Source organism: Oryzias melastigma, linkage group LG16 (assembly GCF_002922805.2).
Source record: "Oryzias melastigma strain HK-1 linkage group LG16, ASM292280v2, whole genome shotgun sequence".
In the NCBI taxonomy this organism is placed as follows: Eukaryota; Metazoa; Chordata; class Actinopteri; order Beloniformes; family Adrianichthyidae; genus Oryzias; species Oryzias melastigma.
Genome location: NC_050527.1, coordinates 20,527,211 through 20,550,411, shown reverse-complemented (window position 1 = coordinate 20,550,411; position 23,201 = coordinate 20,527,211). Strand labels below are relative to the sequence as shown.

Sequence of the window (23,201 nt, the reverse complement as noted above, 5' to 3'; positions counted from 1 at the left end):
AACAATAGTAAACATGAACAGCAGTGTCACTACTTAGTGCAAAATCGTTGTAAACAACAGAACAAAAATTAAACAATAAGTACACATTGGCACATTAGTGCTCAAGACAGCCAGTCTTGAAACGTGCGCCCCCTATCAACCTCCAAGGGATGACGAATATAACGTTTTACTGCCTCTTCAAACAAGAATAAAAGATCGATATTTGGTGAGGACCCATCAAGAATCAATTGCAAAATTAAATATTGCAATATGTTGCAATATCCATATTTTGGCCCACCCCCAATTAGCAGTGATTAAAAAAAGCAGTTATGTTACCACTTGTGATGCATTTCACCCAGATTAGTCTAGATGTAACAAATTAAAATTAAACCAGAGCTTATTAAGTGATCCATACAGTCTTTTTTTTAAACTGTGAGGTGCACTTAAAATCCTTCAATTTGTTCAAAAATATTTTTAAAAATCTGCTTTATAATCTGATGCTTCTTAATTCTGGTTGTGTTTACTGATCTCCAAATGATTTTTGTGATACACAAAAGGTTAAGTTTAAGTTAGCTTTCTTAACTTTTTTTTTTTTTTTTACTACTTACTTTTTACTTTACAGTTTCTCTTTTAAAATTAAAAACTTTAATTTTTCTTGACCCAGAGAGCCACATTGGATGGGTCAAAGAGCCTGCTCTAATCCACTCTGGATTTTGGATCATCAAACCATTTATGGGAAAGAACACAGTGTTGGAACAAATGAAAGCAGAAAAAAAAAAAGAGTATAACTGGTTTTAAATAATCATTTAAAAGATCTTATCAGTTATCTTTTAAAATGCTTTTTTCCCCCTTTTGTTCCTGCCTGGCATCAAAGCCTCCCCATGAATGAACAGCGTTTGTCCAGCTTGTCCTTTGACTCTGTCGGTAAATATAGAATAGTCATTGAAATGTATTTACAGCCGCACACATGTCTTGATCAGAGTCCTGACAGCCGTAAATGCATTACTGTCGTCGTCGCTTAAGTTGACCCAGGCGGTGCAGTGCATGTGTGACATTTGGCCTGTGGTGCTGTGGACATATCCGCTGTGAGGCTTATTGTTTTCATATCGCTGCAGGAAAGAGAAACATGGATGTCCCAATTTTGCACAGACCTTAGCGGAGCTGAACTCTGCGGGTCAGGATCAGCCCTCTGTAGAGAGACCCCACAACTTGTGAAGCACACTGTGTTGTGCACACTAACCACACACAGCATGTGCTGGTACGGTTTTCTCGACACACAATAACCAAGTCATGACACACAGGAAATCACCCAGAGATAGAGGATAGGAAATTAGAAACACCCTCCCAGCATCTCCAGTGAAAACATTTGCAACTCTGGAGCATAAAAGCCTCAGCGGAGGGATCAGCAGCAAACGGAAAACACATCCCTTTGTTTTAAAAATGTGATACCTCTCCAAATGTAATCTTCCTGTGCATGCACCAGACAGGACACCGTGTTTCCTAAGTGGCCGATTGGATGAACAGAAGGTCCACAAAGCATAGCCCCCACTAAACCCACCCACTGTTTGACCTTCTGCTCCCCATTTTTCCAAGTTTTCCTGCATTTTCTGCTCTATCCAAATAGACTTTTGCAATAGGGGGTAGTAGTGTAAACGGTGTCTCCATGTAAATGAACATGATTAATGTGTGTACCTGAAGATGACACCATGCAGATGTGTTTTGAGGTGAACACATATACATGCCAAGTTCATGCTACGAGCTCACAGAACAGATTTACATCCCCATGTGAATGTGCAAAACATTTAGGCGTGATGCATCCTGACAGCAGATAGGATCAGTCTCTCCCACATGCCACCACAAGCAACAAGTCCACGGCCTGGCACTGCAGCGCGGCCAGGCAAGCAGCCATCTCTCTGGCCTGCATTCCTCTCTTCTAACACTGCTTACAGAAGCTGACAAGCTCTGGAGGTCTCTCTGGCCGAGGTGGAAATCTGCAAAAATAAACGCTTTAGGTGACATGAAGGCTTTGTTTGTTTCTGCTGGCCCGGCTGTTTGTGTTAGTGCGGTGGGTTAATTGCAACTTTGATCGCTGCGTTTATTGATCCAACAGTGGCCTTAGGAGTGCGGCTGGCCTGGCCTGCTTCGCCTTCTCCCGCTGCCTATCCTAAACAATCAGCCCTCCACCGCCTCAGATAAGCAAGCCAATACAGACAGAGTCTAATACGGTGACCACACCAAAGTTCAGAGTTTACTGACAGAAAACGGGCCAGCAAGGGACGCACCAAAGGTGCTTCAAAACCAGCCAAAATCAGTGTGTTTAGGGAATGCATGTTGAGCCAGACGGTCAATGACAAAATTAAGGGTGTATTCAGACTGGAAAAATGATTTGTTGCATTTGGTCTGTATTCAGACTGAGATCTACCGGAGATTTCTGCTCCAGACCAAAGCTTGTAAACGAAATTATGTGACTACAGATCTCTTCAGTCATTGGCCAGCAGTTATGGGGGCATGTTAAGATGGAGATGATGCACTTTGCAAATACTAAGATAGTTCACTTATTCAAATTTGAACATCTGTATGAAGGTCAGGTTCACTTTGTACTGCTGCTTTGGTATGGCCGAGACGGTTACTGGGGAAGCTATGGATACGAGGTACGCCAATAAGGGTTTATGACATATAGTTTGTCAGGAAAACAGTGTGAGAAGCAATGGGTATCACATTAAAAGTTGTTTTTATGAGCCTGCATTCATTCAACCCAATTTCAGTGAATTGCTGTTGCATCACGGCTCCACGTTTGTCAGCTAATAACTGGCTATGGTGGCTGTTTTGGTTCAGTTGGAACACTTCCAGAGCGGATTGTTTTCAGAATGAGGAATTTCAGAGCAAACCGAAATTCAGTCCGATTAGAAACGAGACCTTCTCAAAAGAGGTCTGAGAGAAGTTCCTGGTACTGGACCAGAGTTCACTTGCATGTATTCAGACTGAAACTTTGTTCTGGATTATTGGGGGAAACGCACTCTGGTTCACTTTAACACGGAGGTGCCCAAACGTTTTCGCTCATAGGGCCAAAATCTAAATGTGATCTTGGTCCGTGGGTCAAAAACAATATTTTTTTGCATGTCATGAAATAAAAAGGGAAAATAAAAAATATGGTTTAATTTCTTTATTTTTTATTCTGTATTCATTAAGGTAACACAAATTAGTAAGAATAAAAAGTAAAGAACATTTGTCTTTGAACCTTCAACAGCAAGGGCTCACTGGACATTTATTGGAAAAACAAGAACAAGCTAAAACAAACTTTCTTCCAACGAAAACAGCAAACTGGGATTCTAATGAGAGACGTGCAGCTGGTCTTTTGACTTTATCCGTTTCTCACTGCTGTTGTCGTTCCATCTTGGCTAGCTGAAAAAGGCTTCTAAAAGCATTTGAAGTGACCCTGAAGGCTCCACGGAATTTCTAACAAATAAAAAAAATCCCATTGTGACTCACTTGTAGATATTTTCACCCATAGCCGCAAACAAAGAAAGTGCTAACAGCACCACCTGGAGGCCAAAAGTATATTACAGCAGTAGAGTTTTGGAACACCATAGAGAATCAATGTGAATGGGTAAGGGGTCTTAACTAAACACTCCGTGGCGTCTGCAGCCCCGACTTGGCGTGCCAAAAGATAACCTTTGGCTGGCCAAATTTGGCCCGTGGCCCCACTTTTTTGGCACCCATGTTTTAAGCGAACAAAACGTGTCCAGTCTGAATACACCCCAAGTGTAAAGCTGACTGCTCAAAGCAGACTTCATGCTTAGCGGTGGTATGTATGAAAAACAGGCTTGGTTATGCAGTGCAGGATGAACTTTAGGCCCAACTGAATCACTAAGTGACGAACTGAAGTTAAAAGCAGACTTTATAAGCCAGAGGTGTCAAGTTTTCACCACTGCTTGTTAATTAGACACAACAACATATTCCAAAGATGTCTGCTCTTAGCCCTAAATATTAAAACACATCAGTCAGTCCACAAACAAAAGGTTAACCCCCAAAAACTAACACAAACTTTGAAGAACCCATTCAGAAAATGAGCTGCTGGTATTTTTGTGCAATAATCTAGGAACATTCTGATCTTTAAAGTCATGTTGCTTCCTGACAATGCTTTCCCTCAGTAATACTGCGGTGGATCTGATTTTTTTTTTCCCCTAAACAAAGAAAATGAGTTCCAGTGATCTTGGCCTCAGAGATCCAAGAGGTTACAGACACAAGAGAATCTGGGTAAGTGCTTTTCCAGAACCGCCTGTAGAGACACTAACATGTGTGTGTAATTCCACAATGTCTGTTAGGTCATCAGTGTTTTGACACAGCAGCAGATGATGGAATGGGCTATGCCCCCCCCCACTCACACATCAAACATGGTGCTCGCAGGAGGTAACATTTCTAAAATATCAGGAGAGATTTTTCTGTACAAAGGTAGTATTTGAAATGTCTACTTTCTAGCTCTCTTTTACAGCTCTGTTTTCTTACTTCTTCTTTTTTTTCTGTTTGGATTGATGAGCATGAAAACTAGAAAGGCCCACTCCGATCCTCTTTTGATCCATTTCCAAAGTGTTCCAAGTCCTGTTTTAATTATAATTATGCAGTTTTTAGCAAAAATCAAAGAAACTGTGTTAATTTTTAGGACATAGTTTCTGCAGAGAAGCGAGGTTTCTTTAGAAATTCACCTCTGAGTTGTGGGCGGGACCATTACTGCAAAGTGACCCGATCCCCTCCCAGAGCTCTCTGTTTAGGCACTCTCCCAGTAGCTTATAGCTCCTTACAACTTTACCAGTGCAATAAATATGGTGACCAATATCAGAGTGATCCAGAAGTACAGTTTAGATCCAGATTCCAGCTCAGGCGAGGAAAACAAAGACGTTCATGGATCTATTGGTCTGTAAGTGGAGGATCCGAATGGAGCGGGGAGGTTTGTGGTCTGCCCAGGGTATTTTCTATGAAACTAATACAATCTTTTTCAAACTGCATTTTTTCATCTGCTTCTGATTCACACTGATTTGAAAAAGAAAAATTCAGAAATGCAATTTTAATAAAACATTTTTTATATATATTTCCTCCATCATAGGAAAACTACCAGGAAACACAATGCTCACTGAAGTGGGTTTTTAAAAGAGCAGATTCAAAATATGACCCAAAAAATTACTCTTCCTTTGCCTCAAGATCAACATATTTTGTTTTCCAGCTCTCTCTGGCTTGACAAAGGGTCAGGTGATAAGATCCAAACAAAGCACGGGATCACCTGATCCAGCAGAGACAAGCTTCAAACAGATAGGGAGGTAGATTTCCCAGACCTGCTTTAAACCATAAACACATTAGCGTGCTGTTGTCCGTGAACATAATAAAACATTAAGTAAAATCTACACCATGCCCTAAAGTCAATATAAAAGTCAATTTTGTAAAAATGAAAAAAGCTTAGATTGTATGAAGCACAAAAGCCAGAAAAATCCTGAGCTGCTCTGTCAAATCAATGTGACAGCACAAGATCTTTCACTGCACACTCCTAAATATGAGTATACATTTTGACACAAACACATTCAGTCTATAGTTAAGTTATATTAAAATATATGGAAACACTGGGCCAAATTGAATAAGAACACTTCACTAAAACCTGAGCCCTGTGTAGAGATGTGTGCTTTGGCAGTTGGATATAAGCAACCAACCCCGTTCAGCTGGATATAAATGTCTCCCTCTAATATGATTTTCTACCCATTGCTCCTAAAAGCTCTTGCTCACTGTTCTCACACACAGACGAGGAGTGTCGGCCCAGCCAACAGGAGGCAACTAATGGTAAGGTGTCTTTCCCAAGGACACTTTGACATGTAACTGGGGTAGTGGGGGAATCAAACCACAAATGATGAGGATGGAAGACAGCTGCTCCACCTCCAAGCTGGAGATATCCACAGGTGTTTTAGGGCTTCATATTAAATCCAGCATGATGGCATTTTTGTATTTCTGTGTTATAATGTTTCTCAGCAGGACGGAGCTGTGTCAATGACATCGCCACCGCTCATGCTGTTAAAGAACAACATACTGCATAGCAGAAACTGTCACAAACTCTGTTTGCTGCTCTGATCCAGCTGTGCTCCTTACATCTGTAAAGGTAAGTATGCACTTCAGAGGAGAGAGATGTTTAGGTAAATGTTAGAGTAGTTAGCAAAAATTTGAATTTAGCCTGCACGGTATGAGAAAAATCTGTCACATGCAATATTTGTGTTTGAAGCTAAAATGACAATATGACTTGCAATAAATGGACAAATTGCAAAACAAAAATACTAATCAATTTCCACATTGATTAGTAAACATTTTTTGTTTAAATAATTTTTAGGTTTTGGCATGTTTCGCATAGTACCTGTGTTTGGAGAATGTCGCCTGTCCTGAAACGTATCTCCAAAGTATCTCCAAATAACCAACACAGGTTTGGACATCCATCAGGCAGCGACTTTGACAAATGTCAAAATAAAGACGGTGGATGCGAATTTGAGACCTGAATTGCGCGCTGTTTGATGGGAAAATTTATTTTAAAACATGCACACCAGGGAGTGGGGGATCCGCAGTGCACCTGTATGGAAGTGATCCCATCCGCCAACAGCAATCCCAAGTCTTGTTCGATCACGTCACACTCCCACATCATGTAGAAGGCGGGCATCTGGCATTAAAGGGCTCCAGTGATTGGTCAATGACATGAAGAGCTCCATACCATTGGTTTAAACCGGCCGTACCATGAAATAATAACTTTTTGAGTTTTTAAGTGTGTTATTCTGTTCATTTCTTTATTTGGTTCGTTATTTCAAACCACAAAGAGATAGCTTAGCATATGCGTAACCAGAGACCACTTATCGCCACTTTTGCCTCCTTTTGCTTTATGCATTACGCGATGATGGTACATTTTCGGTTTATTGTGAAGGCCTAGTTTGAATGATACATCTTGATGACAAATGTAGGTTTGTAAAATGACGGTTAAATAACAGAACTGATGGTTCTCATGTTCCTAGGTGGTCAAATATAGAGTTTGTAATTGCGAGACATTTGGAAACTACAGGTTCTAACAGGAATCAAAGACGAAGTGTTGAATGGAGGGATAAAAGGATAAAGGCAAAGGGCAGAGGATGAAGTCATGTGCCTGCACAAGGCACTCCAGCAGAGTGTGAGATCTTATTCATGAAAACCATCTGGCCTGCTCGATCTGAGCCACACCAAACGTGCAGGGCACATAATTCTCCTTTCCATCGATGTCACTTCCTCCTGCCTTCAAACTCATTTTTGTCGAAATTTTCCCCTCATTTTTCTTACCTCCTGATCCCCCTCTCCATTCCATCACTTTACCTTTTCAACCCCGCTGATTTTCTCCATCTTTTTTGGTGTCTCGAAAATATCATACTCATTAATGCATGGCAGCTGCAGGGAGCAGTGTTACTTCATTTTTCCATGGTGACCGTCTCTCTGTTTCAGCAGATCCTGTTTCAGTTTTGGTAGCAACGTGCAGCTTGGCCAGAGCTGAACACATTCATGTGTTAAGTAGGGGGAATTATTAAATAAATTCCTTAAAGTCACCATCTTGATCACCTGCAATTACTATCAGGGCACAGGGACAGCATGTGTGTCCTTAGGGGTGAAAGATTAAGGAAAAGACTTCAGAATGACGGCAGATACGTTTGGAGGAAGGGAGAAAAGAATTATGGTGATAGAAGAGACTTTCAGTGTTGTCCTCTACCAAAACATTGCACCTGGAGAGGAAAGTAACGTTTTGAGCTGCGACAGATTCGTGGTTTCCCAATTCTCACAGAAAATATTCCACTTTGGTCAAATGACATAAAGTTCAGCCCCAATAAGCAGTGGTGACAAAATATCTCCACCCACACGTATGAATATGACCATGAAACTCTTGTAGCCTTGTCAGGAAAATTTCTTTGCACTGCATCCACAACACAAATGATTTGTGTTGTAACTAATGTCAGGAGACACTGGCACCACAAACAACATTCAGGACATCAAAACAACAATTGAAACCCAATGACAGACGAACCCAGTTTAAAGCAGGCAGTTCTCTGTTCACACACAAGTTTCTTCACCCCAATCTACACTAACAGATTTCTGTCAATTTTACTGCAACATTAGCAGTAAAATACTGTACAAGGCTTTACGGTATTTTAATGTAAACATCAATAAACTGTGGGTATTTACAGTAAAAAGCAATGAATTGTGGGAATTTCCCTTGTCAGTACAGTAATTTCCAAGTTACAGTAAAAAATAATAATAATAATAAAAAGTCCAAAAAAATATGGCTGATCACAAACAAGTATGTCATTATTCTTTTTTATTTGGTCTCAGTTTAACTCTTTAACACCTGACACTAAACACAAAATCTTTAGCATACTTTAACTTTTCAACTGTTAACACGATCAACATCATTCCAGTAGGAATCAATTATTAATCAAATATATATCTATATATTCATTCATTCATTCATTCATCGTCTTGTCCGCTTCTTCCCTTTCGGGGTCGCGGGGGTGCCAGAGCCTATCCCGGCTACTGATGGGTGAAGGCGGGGTTCACCCTGGACAGGTCTCCAGTCTGTCACAGGGCCTCAATCACACACCCATTCACTCTCACAGTCACACCTAGGGGCAATTTAGAGTCACCAATGAACCTATGAAGCATGTTTTTGGACGGTGAGAGGGAGTGGGATATATCTATATAATCAAATATAATCAATTATACATCATGACCAGCCTACCTCTGTTCCACAGACACCTCGACCTTAAATACTTAACTTTTCTGTATTTAATTGTATCTTTAATAAAAAAAACGCACAATTGACCTTAAAACATCTTCAGCCTGTCTTAACAGTTTCAAGAAGGGTTAATAGCTGCAAACATTTCAGTAACTCTGCATCTCTTTATCCCTTAAACTCTATTCTGTAAGAGATGGAGGGGGAGACCCTTGTGGTAAATTGTGCACATGTGCAGCAAGAGTGTGAACCATTAGTTATTATGTTTACACCACACTAAAATAAATGCAGTGGTTTGAGTTTAGAAATATGTAGGACCTGTGGTACCCACTGTCTACTTAAAGGGTTTGGTTAGCTTCCACACCCATGTCAACAGGACAAAGCATACCCAAACTGCTGCTGCAGCTCAGAGTGTGGTCATCGTCACAGAGCCGGGGGGGACAGAGGAAAGTGGAGGCGGTGACGAGCTCAATTCCTTTTCAGAAAGGAAAGTTACATTTGTGGATACACTGTAAACAGATCACTGGATGTGAACTGGGTTTTGGTGCATTATTTCAATTGGTAGGTTAGCCTCACTTTTTCAGTTTGGACGGTCTTTGCAGCAAGAATCTGGACTTAAAAAACTCACTGAGGAAATGTTTTCCTGCTATAAGCTTCTAAAATGGAAAAACGGAAGATTGCATTATAAAACAAAATAAGCATAACAACATTCAAGAAAAGGCAGTCAATGGTTTAACTAGAAGTTAAAATAAAAAAATTCTACCAATCAAACTCCAAAAGAAAGAAGTCAAGCTAAGAAAACAAGATTGATGTCTTGGTCACAATTGACCTTATGACTAGATACTAGGGATGTACAAGAGATTAGATACGTATTGAAAAATCGATCGGCCAGTGGGAGTAACAGCAGCATCAGTTAGGGATGCAAAAACTTGATACGTATCGAAAATTGCTCGAGCAACTGCAGTATTGTTTAAAAAACACAAACAAAAAGATACTACTAGATACGAGCTGTCTGTGGGCCAAAACCTGGCAAACCTGCACAGGACACACAAAATATTAAGATCGGAAACTGCTTTGTAAGTCTGTAGAGCAAAAATATTCATGCACATGTTTTCCACAGGCATGTCGCTAGTTATACCTCATAGAAGTGCTGGGCGATATGGAAGAAATATATATCATGATATCAATTATTTTATATCACAATAACATTATATATATATATATATATATATATATATATATATATATATATATATATCACGGCATACAACAAAAAAGTATATTTTCAGTAATTCTCTGAAAACAAATTATCCTAGCTTACTTTTCTGACTATTTTAAGATACAGATAACTGAATAGTTAAAAAAAACAATTAAGAAATATTTTTCAAAGTGCACAATAGTTTCGAGTTTCTGAGAAGAAGAGCAGATTTTTGCACAAAATTCAGCTGTAATTATGTCAATTGCGTCAACTGTTGAAGTTACCATAATTAAAACAATATAAACATTGGAGCTAAAGCTCCGATGTTAAAGCTATTTTTTTCCCCCCAAAACTTATGTCAGTAAGCGGAAGTTCAGTCTATTTTTTTGAACGAAAAAAAGGTCTCACTAGTTTTACTTTGAAAACACCGACACTTTACTTTGAAGATCTGTTTACTTCCTGTGACAGTAGCGCCGTACATTCGGCTTCGTTTTAGTTCACAAATTAAAATCCAACATTGTTCTGTATTTTAGAACAATAAATATTTTACTCTATGATATTATACTACACTCTACTATATTTATAAAGGTCATGAATTAGCTATTTTGGACCTCATGAATATTCGTACTTGCAGATCGCAAGACTCCAAGTGCTGGGATATTTGTTACAGCTCTGTTCAACAGCTTAGTTTGTCTCTTATTTTTGTAATCTCATTTGCTCATTTTCATGGACTTTCTTTGAGTGACAGAAGGTTTGTTGTGTTAGCATCGGCGCAGGAATAGCCTCCTAGCTTAGTTTATATTTTACTATCTTCTGCTCATTGTCGGACATCTTGAATCCAAAATGCAACCAAATCACAGAAGTTCCCCTCTTTTGCTAAAAAGTGCTTCTTCTTGGGCTGCCTGCATCGGAGTTTCTGTCTGTTTCAACTCCAGGGAAAAAATTTCAAGCTCTTCTGCGTCCATCGTTCTGCACTCGTGTTAAGTAACGTAAAACATGTCGTAAAATTTGCGTAAGTGCGAATCAAAGAACCTAAAGCAGCTTTATGCTGCAAAACCACAAGACAGAGTTTCTTTGCAAATAATTTCTTTTTAATTTGTCGTTGTTTTCACTTTTATACATTTTCTTGAGTACACACTGACGAAGCAAGTCCATCGTAATTGCCTCTGACTATTTAATGAGATATTTGGCGTAATAATTGATCAAATTCGGTTAGAAACAAAAGAAGAGAAATGGCACCATTGACACTTTTCTATCACCTACACGATATACATCGTCATATCGCCCAGCACTAGTTAGCACTCATACAACAAGTAGAGGTGATGTAGGTGAGACATGCATGTCAAACAGATTTTTCATTTTGTAAACGGACTCAAATCCTTTTGCAAATGGATTATGTAGTGTAGTTTCTGTGGACGTATCACGTGCACAGCCTGTGCGTGCAGCATTTGCTCTGGTTCACCGTGCCAACAACTAGAATGTGGTGTAATGGAACTTTGTGACAACATTGCAGCTATACGATAAGTGTGTGCAACTTGTATTAACCTTAAAATACCTCATGATACACTTGCAACATGCAGCACAATGATGTAGCGTTGCCACAAAGGTATTCAGTAGACAACATGAATAAATAACAATTAGAATACTTATATGAATAAAGTCTATATAGCATTTACAAGTCTATATAAATATTGCCTCGAATTTTTGTGTTGGATTATGTGAATTCTGAAGGAAGCTAGTGGGCGGAGTCAATCAGCAAGGAAATAAAAGGAGAAAAGTTTGGCTGTCAGATGAAGGAATAAGACAAAAAGGGCAAGGAAGGCTATGAAAAACCTCAGGAGGAAATAAAAAAGGATAACCTATCCAAGAAAGCTGGATTAAGGGAGGAAAGCCTACCCATTTCCATTTTGGTGAGATGATTCCATTTTTCTTTTGGACTCATGTTTCCTGGTCGATTCATATATATTTTGGAGACATTGAAATTTTTGTTTGAACACTGGAAGATAGACTAAAGTGACTGAAAAAATAAGAGTTCTTTTTTTTAATTTTGTTTTGGGGAATTACAAAAATATTTGTTCACATGTTACTAGTTTATATTGATTGGAAATTAGTTAAACTCAAATTTCTTCGAAGAGTGTATTTCAAGCAGTTTGCTAAAATGGTACGTTTCATTTTTATGATGTCTCTTGAGGTGGCCGCACAAGCCTCAAAAAAACTGCTAGACACACCTGTGCTCTCAAGATCCCTAGAGGCCCCTAAATCTGATACGAGTCAATCCCTGAATGGGTCAATAAGGGTACGTGTGACTGAGGCATTAAGTACAGAACTGTAGCATCTAAAAGTGAGATTTGTCTTGGTGGAGCTAGTGACGCTGTGGTGAAAGACGCTAATGATGTGAACGCTTTAGATGTGAACACAGTTGACTCAGAATTGAGGTATCCTGCCCAAAACATTTTAACATTCTTGCCAATAACTTTCCAGGACATTTGTGAACAGACTCTGTGGTACAAACCAGAATTTGTTTCCTTGCACAGCTCACTTATTTGAGAGAAAAAAGTTTAGTGCCCTGTCTTGGGGGGTCCACTTTTAATGTGAACATGCCTAGGATAGCACAAGGGTTAAAGGGTAACCAAACCCCCTAAACCAACTTTTTTTTTGGCTGTTGACCTCTATAAACTTTAAAAGTGCTGTCTGTTCGTCCTAGCCAAATTTTTGACAGTTCAAAATAAAACTAAATTATAGTCTAAAAAGTCTTACCAACGAAGTATTAACGATGAATTTTGTGATTGGTCAACTGGTGTAAAAACCACATAATTTAAGAAGTTCCACATCATCATGCTTTGAGCTCCAGTATAAAAGCCCCGCCCATCTTTGAGCCTTAAACACCAAAAGTTGGAGCTCACCACACCTCACGACCATTGAAGCTCTCCCTGTGATGCTGAGAGTGGCGGAGTTAATACCGAGAGCGTTGAAGCTCACCCTGCAACGCCGAACATGGCAAAACTCACTCCCCGAAGTTGACGCAGAGAACGGCGGAGGTCTCTCCGCTGAGAGTGGCAGAGGTAGCTCCATGATGTTGATGCCTGGAGTGCTGGAAGTCACAACGCCGAGACCGGTGGAGGTCGCTCCACTGCACTCAGAATGGTGGAATGACCTCCGTGATGCTGATGGCGATAGCAGTGGACGTTGCTCTGCTTAACCGAGAGCGACAGAAGTCCCTGCGCTACACCAAGCGCAGCGGAGCTTGCTTGCTCACTAAACTGGCCCTTGGGAAGCTGACTGGCCGGAAAACAGAGAGCCACTGTGGGATGAGGCCTCCTTGCTGCTTGGGCCTCCTGAACCTTATGATTTTTTTTTTCTTCCATCAAGACAATATCAAAAAGATCCTTTAGTTACTTGAAGGTAACTTCATTGTCACTGTCAATCACAGATCCAGACTACACCTCCCTCTCTCAGCCCCCATTCCCTAGCCCTGCCCCCTTCTTTGCATTTTTCAAATCTGGTCTGAGAGTGGACTCAGCCTTCAGAAAAAAATGAGAATCTAGTATGTACCTGTAAAGTGAGTTGCTTAACAGCATCCCAGGCATGACTGATGAGTTCCTTCATCCGCTCCTCTGAAGTGCTCCATGATCCTTCATCCGTGATGTCGGGCATCACCCTCATCGGGATGGACAACGGACGTGATTCTGGAAGACGGAAAAATCCACAAGGCTTAGATGCCAGAATAAATATATTATGACCAATTGGATTAGGATTTTCCTGATGTTTTTATTACAACTATACACATCCAATAACGATGTCAAAATGGATGAAAATTTTAGCCCGCTGCTAGAGTAACCTTATTACCACAAAAACAAGGTAGTACCCTGTAGACTCTGAGCCAGTATCAACATTTACTCATTATCAAAAGTTAATGTACTGTCCTGCATCTATCCTTTATTTAACCCTCTTTAGAATTCCCTGTTATTTTCATTCACTGCACAGTATCATGTTATATGATGTTTAACTGACACTTCATTGAGGTGATGTAATGTTGGCACTCACTCTTTGTCTCCAGCAGTGGGAAAGGGAGCTGTGAGAACTGGGAGAAAGTGTTTGTGAACTCACACACCGACTGCTAGAGTGTGTGAACACACACTCACTGCTCTGTGTGTGTGTGCATGCTGTGGTCCAGACAAAGGCTGATCCTCTATGCTGACATGCATGGCAACACAGTCCACACAGCAACAAGAGGGTTCAATTCATCTTTGAATCATACATGTTAACCTTGAGCTGAAATGTCTTTAAAACAGTCCTTGTAAGGAAAGAACAAGCGAGCAGTCAGACGAGGTCAGAAACAATACGAAAGAAACAGGAGAATATGGACACGGGTCTACCCGGTTAAACTGAGGTCTGTGAATGTTAAAGCAATCACAGCAGCAGAGGTTACAGACGCCCGTCTCTCTGAAGACACATTCAGACATACCGTATGATTTAAGATCTGTCTTGCTTAGTAGCTCTATCCCACAGTTGTCATGAACTAGCACCAACGTCACAGCATTGTTGTCTCGTCGGCTAGTGTGTTTATTTTATTATGAGATGGCACAAGTTTCCTAGGAACAGATGAAATGAATAAGTTGCTGTACTTCACAATTTTCTGCAGCAAACGGTCTCAAATGTATAGTTCACATGCATTTGTGTAGATGTAAGTGAATGGAATGACTGACTCCAGTTACAGGTGTGTGTGTGTCTAAGCTGAAGAAATCTAACTTATAGCTCAGATCATTGAGTCTGGACTCTCTTACAATGCTTTCTCACGCTCCACATCCAGGTGTCTTTGGCACTTTGGGACAATGAAACAGACCGTTTGTCATGATGTCTGTGATCAGTGTTCAACTGCATGTTTTGTATATTTGGCAATCAATATTTTCCCATCTATCTTCTTCATTTATTTTTCATTTTACCTACACTTTACTTGATCTGCACGATAGCTTTTTATCAAACTGTATAAGAAGCACTCAAGTTTTCAAGTTTGCTGCAAAGACATGAAAGAGCTTTTCAAATTCTCATTTTGTCATGAAATCTACCTGAAAACAGATGGATTATAATTCAGGGCCAAAACATAACCTTTACTTAAAGTCCCCCCATGACATTTAAGAAAAAATAACATTCCCAGTAGTGTTTTAATTATGATTATGAAGTTTTTAACCAAAATCCCACAAACTAAATGTCTTTAAAATAAATTTTTCATGAAGCCTCCATTTCTAAAATCTCCTCTGAGGGGGCGTGGCTTTTGGAGCAGAGCAGCCCCACCCCCTTAACCCCCCTAACTGATTGTGATAGCTCTGTGTCTCTCTATCATAAATCTTCACCACTGCTACATAAAAACATCCATCAATCTGGGTAATGTCCAGCCGTATGGTTCTGATCCAGATTCAGCTGGGACGAGGAAGTGAAGATCTTCATGGACAGAACTTCCTCCAAAATCCTGATTCTTTCTCCTTCCAGTTCACCAAAGACTGATACATGCATTCACAATGGAACAATGGGGTCAGAGAAAAAGACAGATGGTAATGTGCTAATTCAGAGGCACTTTTGACTAAAATTGTCTCCATGTTCATTTTCTAATCTAAATTTTATACAAAAATGTTTGGTTATATTTTTTTGTTATTCATGAGTTAATTGTTAAAAAAAAGAGAAACTAATTAGTTAGTGACTAGTAATAAAAATATCTTTTCACACCCCTAAATATATCCCAAACATCATAATACACAAGCAATCCCTCAGCAAACCCTGCTAACCTGCTTAAACCTCATTAGTCAAATTGTTATTATCCTAATCCTGGGAAGCTTTGAACTAAAAAAAAAATCACAGAGAATTTCACTTTTTTGTACCTTTAGGAGAGAGCAGATGGTGCAAGTTTTCTCTGAGAGGATATCTGTTAGGCTAATAAGAAAGTGTTTTAAAGACAGGCAGCAGAAAGGCAAGGCCAGCTTGTAAGAAGCTTTGTGCTTGCTCTTAAATATCGTTCCACCGCTGTGTTTGTTAATCCCAGGTCATTATTTGGAATGAAACTGCCATATCTTATTATAGTGATTTGGCGCCTGCCATCTAGAGCAGGGCAGGGAAAAAAGAGAGACCGAGGCCAAACGAGGTAGAGTAAGAGAAAGACAAAGACAGCACAAAAGATCTCGGCTCAAGCAAAGGAGAAATTTGACTAGAGTGCCCAAAACCCTTAAATCTGCCCGAGCCTAACAAGCCTTGAGAGTCCTCTTAAAGTGGGGTTATTCCCTTTGCCTTGTGCCATCTCAGTCCTGTCCTCATGTTCACCCTCTGCTCGGCTGTTAAGCTAATATGCTATTGGACAAACTCTGGCCGTACACTCCTTCCCCCTTGCTTGGTTTTTACTCCCTTCATGCGTCTCTCTAGTGAGGAGCTCAGAGTAGATTTAGTCTGTGCTGCTGCCAGTTCAGTTCCCTATAAAAATGATGGTATGATTCTGATGTATTCATCTTCTGCACATCTCCTAGCTAGTGAAAGCCCCAATCTTTGACACCCTGATCAGAAATGAAGCAATCAAGTCAAACTCTGAGAAACAGTGTGGTGATCTTCCCACAGGCATACCTTTTACTTGGCACAAACCCACAACAGTGAGGAAAAATGCCTTCAAAGCTGTCAGTGTATGATCATTCATTCATCCATTAATTCATTATTTCAATATGAAATGAAATCAAACTTTAACATTTAGGTCTGCCAATGCAAAGACAGTGGGATGCTGGCACCAACAGAACTAAACATCTTCTAAAATCACATAACACAGCTTGAAATCATAACATAAAACAAGGAAAGCTCAGACTTTGGTTGATTTTTCTAGTAAATGCATTGAGTTTGTGTTCATATAAAAGATTGACTAGCGTGTATTGTGATTTCAATCACAGAACAAACATAAAAAAGAGCCTACAATACTTGATTTATAAATAAACTTAGTGTTTAGCAGGCCAAAGATAGTGACAGACCCCACACTGGAGAGCATGTACTGGTAAAAGGCTTTTCCACCTTTTTTTGAGGTCCAAAGTGCTTTACAGTCTCATTCACACACTGATGGCCGCTCTGCTGCCTAACAATGGCACTAACGTCAACCACCAGGAGCAATCTAGAGTTTAGTTCCCAAGAACACTGATACATGGGCGGCCAGGCCAGGAACCAAACTTGTAATCTTCCAATCAGAGGTCGACTGCTCTACTCCACACCAGACTGAAGCATGTGGAACCAGAATCCATCAGGCTGCTGTCATCCATGGCTAAAGGGATCAAACATATAAGGTCCTCTGCCTTGCCCAACTCAATGCACCAGGGCTAGGAGTGTAACAATTCATCCATTTATTGATGGATCAATTTATCCAACCAATATGATAAAAACCACCAAGTAGCATCACAGCAGACAACATATGTGATGCAGGAAAAATGATCAACCATCATTAATTGAAATGAATTGAATTGAACTTGATTCATATCACGTGGAGAAATGCATTTATTATGGCACCACAGAAGGAAAAAAAAACATGTATGAAATTTACTAGATACATAAAAAATTACAAGTAATGAATTTATAATACAGTATAAAAAATATATATAAATATATTGTCCAATGTGTGAAAACATTTGACTTTAACAAAGTCATTTGACCATACAGTGTGTTAGAATGTTCTAATAATGTTGGATTATTTTAATGTGGAAGAACAACAGTGGGATGAACTTTATCAAACTAAAATGTGAATAGATTTGACATTCATTCTTGTTTCTCTGTTTGTTTGTACACATATTTAATTGATTATCTTGAAGAAATATAAGGAATCTAGGAAACTTGACCTGCACTGTTCAGTACCAGCTATTTATCTCTGAGTCACACTGGTGGAAGTTTGGGATAAAGATGTTCTGATCCATTTTTGGTCTGTGAATTTGATCGTGAAACGACTATTTTCTTCTATGAATCAGATTGCCAACCACTCATTGAGATATGATTTAAATCATTGATAAAATGAATTGTTACACCCCCAACTGGGATAGACTGACCCCCAACACATTTGCTCAGAAATTTGGCCCCCAACAAGCCAAGAGAAATGCATTCCAGATATCCCCTCAGCACATGAAGAGAGAGCCAAAAGGCTCAATACACTGATGTCCCAACACCCCTCCTGCCAAATTATGCACCCCTTGGATTGGAGGTATCAGAGCTACCCAGATGAATGAGTGCAATGCAGGTATCACAAAGTATGTCATCCTCTCAGCCTCAGATAGAATTTAAAGTTTCCAATTCCAAGAACCAATCCCTTAGTAGGAGCTTAAAGTCAGTCTCTGCTCAACCTTCATGTTTAACATTTTAAATAAAGCTATTTTTTCTGGTTTAAAAACATCTGCATACTGTAGGTTAGCGAACAATGCTACAAAATACCAGTTTCAAACTTCGAATTCCCTTGTGGAAATTAACTGTATATTAAATTAATCTGTGGGCATCAGGGACCACACGTTAGAGCTGAACTGCATAATTATGTTAAATTAATTAGCAACAATGCAGCAGCATGAGGGTGCTTTTAAGCACCGTGTGACATGTTTGACATTCAATTGAGAAGCAGTAACGGTGGCAGTCCAGTTGGCCGACTCTCTCATCTGAACCAAAACTTGTTTTAAGTGTTTATTCCCTGAGCCTCCACATGAGTGGCAGTTTGAACACTGTGTTGACTTCAACTGGCAAAGAACCTGCAAATCCCTTCTCCCTTTACCTAAACAAATGACTGAAGACTGAAAAATAAAACGTCTGTTGCAGTGATTATAAACCCCCTTAAAGACCCCTGAGAGGAGGTTATACCACAACCAGCCCGCAACTAAAATGCACTCCATTTATATCTAGGTCTCTTTGGCTTTTTTATCTATTAGGAAGACGGCAAATGAAACCAAACAATAAAGAGGAACAAAGAATCTCTGGTCACCCTACTACCTAAAGGGAAAAGCAAGTTAAATCCTTTAAGACATGTTTTATTTGACCAAAACTGACAATTTATTAAAAAAAAAAAAAAAAAAAGATCTTTCACTGCTGAAAATCTAACAAGTTTTTGACATGACTTAATCTCTTAATCTCTGCACTCTAGTTCAGGGCTGTTGATGTTTGCGAGAAAACAATTTCAGCTCTCATCATCGTACATAGATATTATCTGAGTTTTTCAATTCAAACAGATGGTTAATATTCACAAGTTTACGGTAACCACAAATATATATCGACAGTTTGCACGAACACACTTTTACAAGTGAGATTTCTATTATTCCCAAATAAAAACTGGAAAACAAATCCTCTCCCTTGTGTTGGTTAAGATGGTCAAAGGTGCTAAATCCAAACAAGATGAAAGAATTGTGATGAGTCTTTTAATGCAGATGTTTTTCCTAATTGTGTGAAAATTCATACAATTTGAGTTTATCGATATTAGACAGATGCTTAAAAAAATCCATAAATATTGCTCTGACTATTTCCAGATGCACTTTATTTTTAACATGGATATTTGTTTCTAATGGATCCTTGGCACTGGGAAGCTTCTGTCTACAGTCATAGTCTGTAATTGTTCTGACCTCTATCAGGTATATTTTATTTTTGATAAGAATATATGTTTCTAATAGATCCCTGGCAATGGGAAAATTATGGTTTACAATTATGACTAATAGTCAGTAAATGGTCTGAATGTTTTCAGATATTTTTTTCAAAGTTTTAAAGTGATACTTGTTCCTATGAGATCCCTTGCTGTATATTAAAAAGGTCAAGAACAATGTGCTGGTACAGTAAAAGAAAAGTTTATAATAAAGAAAGAAAAAGCCAGTTTAAACTTTGTGTTATCGGTATCCTTGACTTTGACATTTGCCCTATGGAGTCACTAAACACTGAAAATAAGAAACCAACAACTGCTAAAAATAAACAGTTAAGAGACCATATTTTCTCTATTCGAGTAGCATGATCTAAAATGTATTTAGAGGTTAAAAAAAATCTGAATATAGTAAAATCTACAAACTTTAAAGTAAAATAACAGAACAATATCAGTGATGAATTTTATGGAACAGAAAAATCTGAGCAAGCAATAAATAAATAAAAGGATAGATAAATAAAACAAACAAACACCCTGACCCTGCTGCCTGCCCAGACCCTCGCCTGTACCCTGACAACTCTACTCTCTTCTTGGATGATCTCATGCTCGTGATTAACCTCTGCCTGTCTGACCCTGATTTAGCTTCGTGGACTTTTAGCTCTGCTTAGTTCCTGTCTGAACTAGTAAACCTGCTGCATGTGGAACCAGCTGTCTGCCTGTTTGTGACACTCTTCCTCACAGCTCATCTGTGAGGAAGAAATGCATGTGAATAGAATTTACTTATAAACCTTATTCCAACATGAAGTATTTCATTGGGACATTAGGTTGGAACTGACTAATAATAATAAGCAAAAGCAGAACTGTCTTGTTTCCATTTACTGAGACACGTGAACAATAAAGATCCTGAATCAGACTCAGGATCTTTTCTGAAAATTGAAGACCAAATACGAACACATCCAATACTTATCACTGCAACAAAGTGTGCCTCTAAGAGAGAAGGAAATGTCTGTATTTTTTTAAAGCAGAGTTCATTTTAAGTTATACTAAGGCCATGTCTTCTCAGTGAGTCTTGTTTTCAGAGTATCATGAGGGATAGAACAGCACAAACCAGAGGGAAATTACAAGTGACGCTAAACTAAAGATAAAAAAAGAGCAGCAGGTTTACAGAAAGATAACGAGACAGAAAAATAACATTAAATAAAAAGGAAAAACAAGGCTGAGAAGCAGACAGATGACATCCTGCAGTTGATACATTTCATTCATAAGTGCTGCTGACAAAATACAGCCTGATGTAGATGGAGTGCACTGGTGGAGCCAAAGGGACCGTTTACTGACAGTCTTTTTAGTGAAAATAGATACTGTGGAGATGCTAGTAAGTAAAGATGCTGCTGCATGGAAAACCTATTAGTCTCGATGGGATGAAACAACGAAAACAAGAGGAAAAAGAGAAATGAAGGTGGAAATGGTGGCATGACCTTTCAGCTGAGAGCTTTTAAAAGAGAAATAGAACAAACCCTAATGGCCTATTAGAGACTCTGAAAATGTCAAGTGAGCATTATCCTCCATAACAAAGCTTTGGAGAGTGTCGTACATATGTAATGTAAGTTACAGCTACAGAGTGAAATCACCAAAAAAATAGAAAGATTCATCACTTCTGGTGAAGCCACAATTCCCAGAAGCATAAAAAGCCCTGTGTGCCTGTGTGCTCACTTCCACAGACGGTGATGTTTTGGCAGAGAGTGATCAAACTATCACAGTGTTTAAAGGTTTAAAGGACCTAAAGCTTAAACACTTTAAAGTTTAAAAGCAAAAGACCACAAACTAGGCATATGTGCTATTTATGTTTTGTAACTGTAAAAATAATCATGTTAAATTAAAAAACATCCTTCAGTATTAATTAGACTTACATAGGAGCACATGCTACATTAAAGCATTACTCAGAGAGTAGTTTCATTCATTTCAGAGCTGTATTTCCACTGAACTACAGCAACCCCACCTTGAAACTCTGTCTGTTATTGGAGTCTAAATTCAAAAACGAACATCTGAACTTCAGCCAAACTGCTGTGCACTAGAGCTGCCACGATTAGTCGACGACTAATTTAATAGTCGATTAGTCGTTACTTAATATTACTCAATTTTAATCAAAATGATACAAGTTAGAGATGAGCGCAAGATAACATTGGGCCATTAATAACAAAAAATAAAATGATCTGGAGGGCCAGATAGAATTATCCGTCCCGCCGGCCTTGAGTTTGATACATGGTTTAAAGGTAATGATGGTTAAGATGTCTGCTTAACATCCAGTTTGCGGATGACTCGATTAGTCAACTAATTGGAAAAAATAATCAGTGGTTAATCAACTATTAAGATAATTGTTTTCAGCCCTACTGTGCACTAAGACATTCTTCCCTTCAGTTCTCTTCAAACGGTCTCATGCTTTCAAAATGTTCCTTCATGTTAGCCTGATTTCACATAGTTGAGCAGACTGTCAAAGTTTCCCCATTCAACAGAATGCCAGTCATGACGGTGACCAGCAGCTGTGTCTGCCCCCGCGCAGGTGCAGTTACTTCAGAGTCTTCCATAGAAGATCATTAGTTAACAAAGCACATTACAAGCCAGTATGAATCACTTCAACTCAGAAATTCAAGATGGAAATATAGCTCTGTGCAGAAGTCAGAGGTGCTCCTCGTTTCTTAAACTGCAGGTTGCTTCCAAGTAGTTGTAACTTGTAAAGTTTTCCAGTCACTAATTTTTTAGTCCACTCTTACTGGCCGACTATTTTCAGAGGAATTTCTCTCCTTGCTGCTTGCTTGTTCAGCAGCTTAAAAATACTGGAAAATCTTTGTCTGAGAGCGCTGTTTAAAATAAAATTAAACTGAAAATTTAAAGGAAATGACTGCCACTTCACACTTTACTTTTTATAACCCTGCAGTCCATGTTTTAGCACTAACTCACAGAAGAAATTAGGTTTTTCAAAAATAATGTCTAAAAGAGAAGATAAGGAATGGAAAAAATAACTTTTCACGCCTTCTTTGCTTCAGAATAGAAACTTTTCTGTCTTTTTAAAATATCTTTTGAAGTACAATGACTATCCACAAACACACCCAGACCAGAGTCTGCCCACACACAAACACATTTGTGGTTTTGGGTTTTGTCATTCCCAAAAATAAAAAAAGTCTTGTCCAAATAAAAAAATAAAAATGTATCAACATTTGTTTGGAAAATATGATTAAATAACACATTTAAAAATACAATTACAATACATGTTGGCAGTTATCATTAAACTGCCTCGACTTGCTGAATAATAATGCACTCTTAATAGATTTATGTTCACAGTATTTCGTCTGTACTGAAGGCCAAAGAGGAGCAAACCTGCTCAGAAAGCTGTAAACAGCAGAACCACTTATCTATGCTGTTTGAGTACAAATACAGAACAGGTCAAGCTTGGACCCAAAGCATGCTTCCAAAAGAAGGGAATTACAGCAGCCCATGCCCCAACAGTGTAATCCGGGTTTCCAGAACATCCTGAGTTATAGGCTAGTTCAGAATCTGCTTGAAAGCATGTTGATTCAGGTGAAGAAAACTAGTATAGAGAAAGTCCAATCTTTAAAACCATAAACAAACTTGTTTAAAAGAGTTTAGGGATTCTTTTAACA

General features: G+C 39.0%; 1 protein-coding gene across 4 annotated transcripts in view; it reads right to left on the bottom strand.

Annotated features, from left to right (window-relative positions):
- Positions 1-23,201, bottom strand: part of LOC112143843 (vacuolar protein sorting-associated protein 13B) — a 292,951-nt gene that overhangs the window by 118,797 nt on the left and 150,953 nt on the right. For all 4 annotated transcript variants that reach the window (XM_036216063.1, XM_024268054.2, XM_036216061.1 and 1 more), the window contains exon 22: positions 13,494-13,627. In XM_036216063.1, the coding sequence (XP_036071956.1) occupies positions 13,494-13,627 (134 nt within the window). The remainder of the gene's footprint in view (positions 1-13,493; positions 13,628-23,201) is intronic.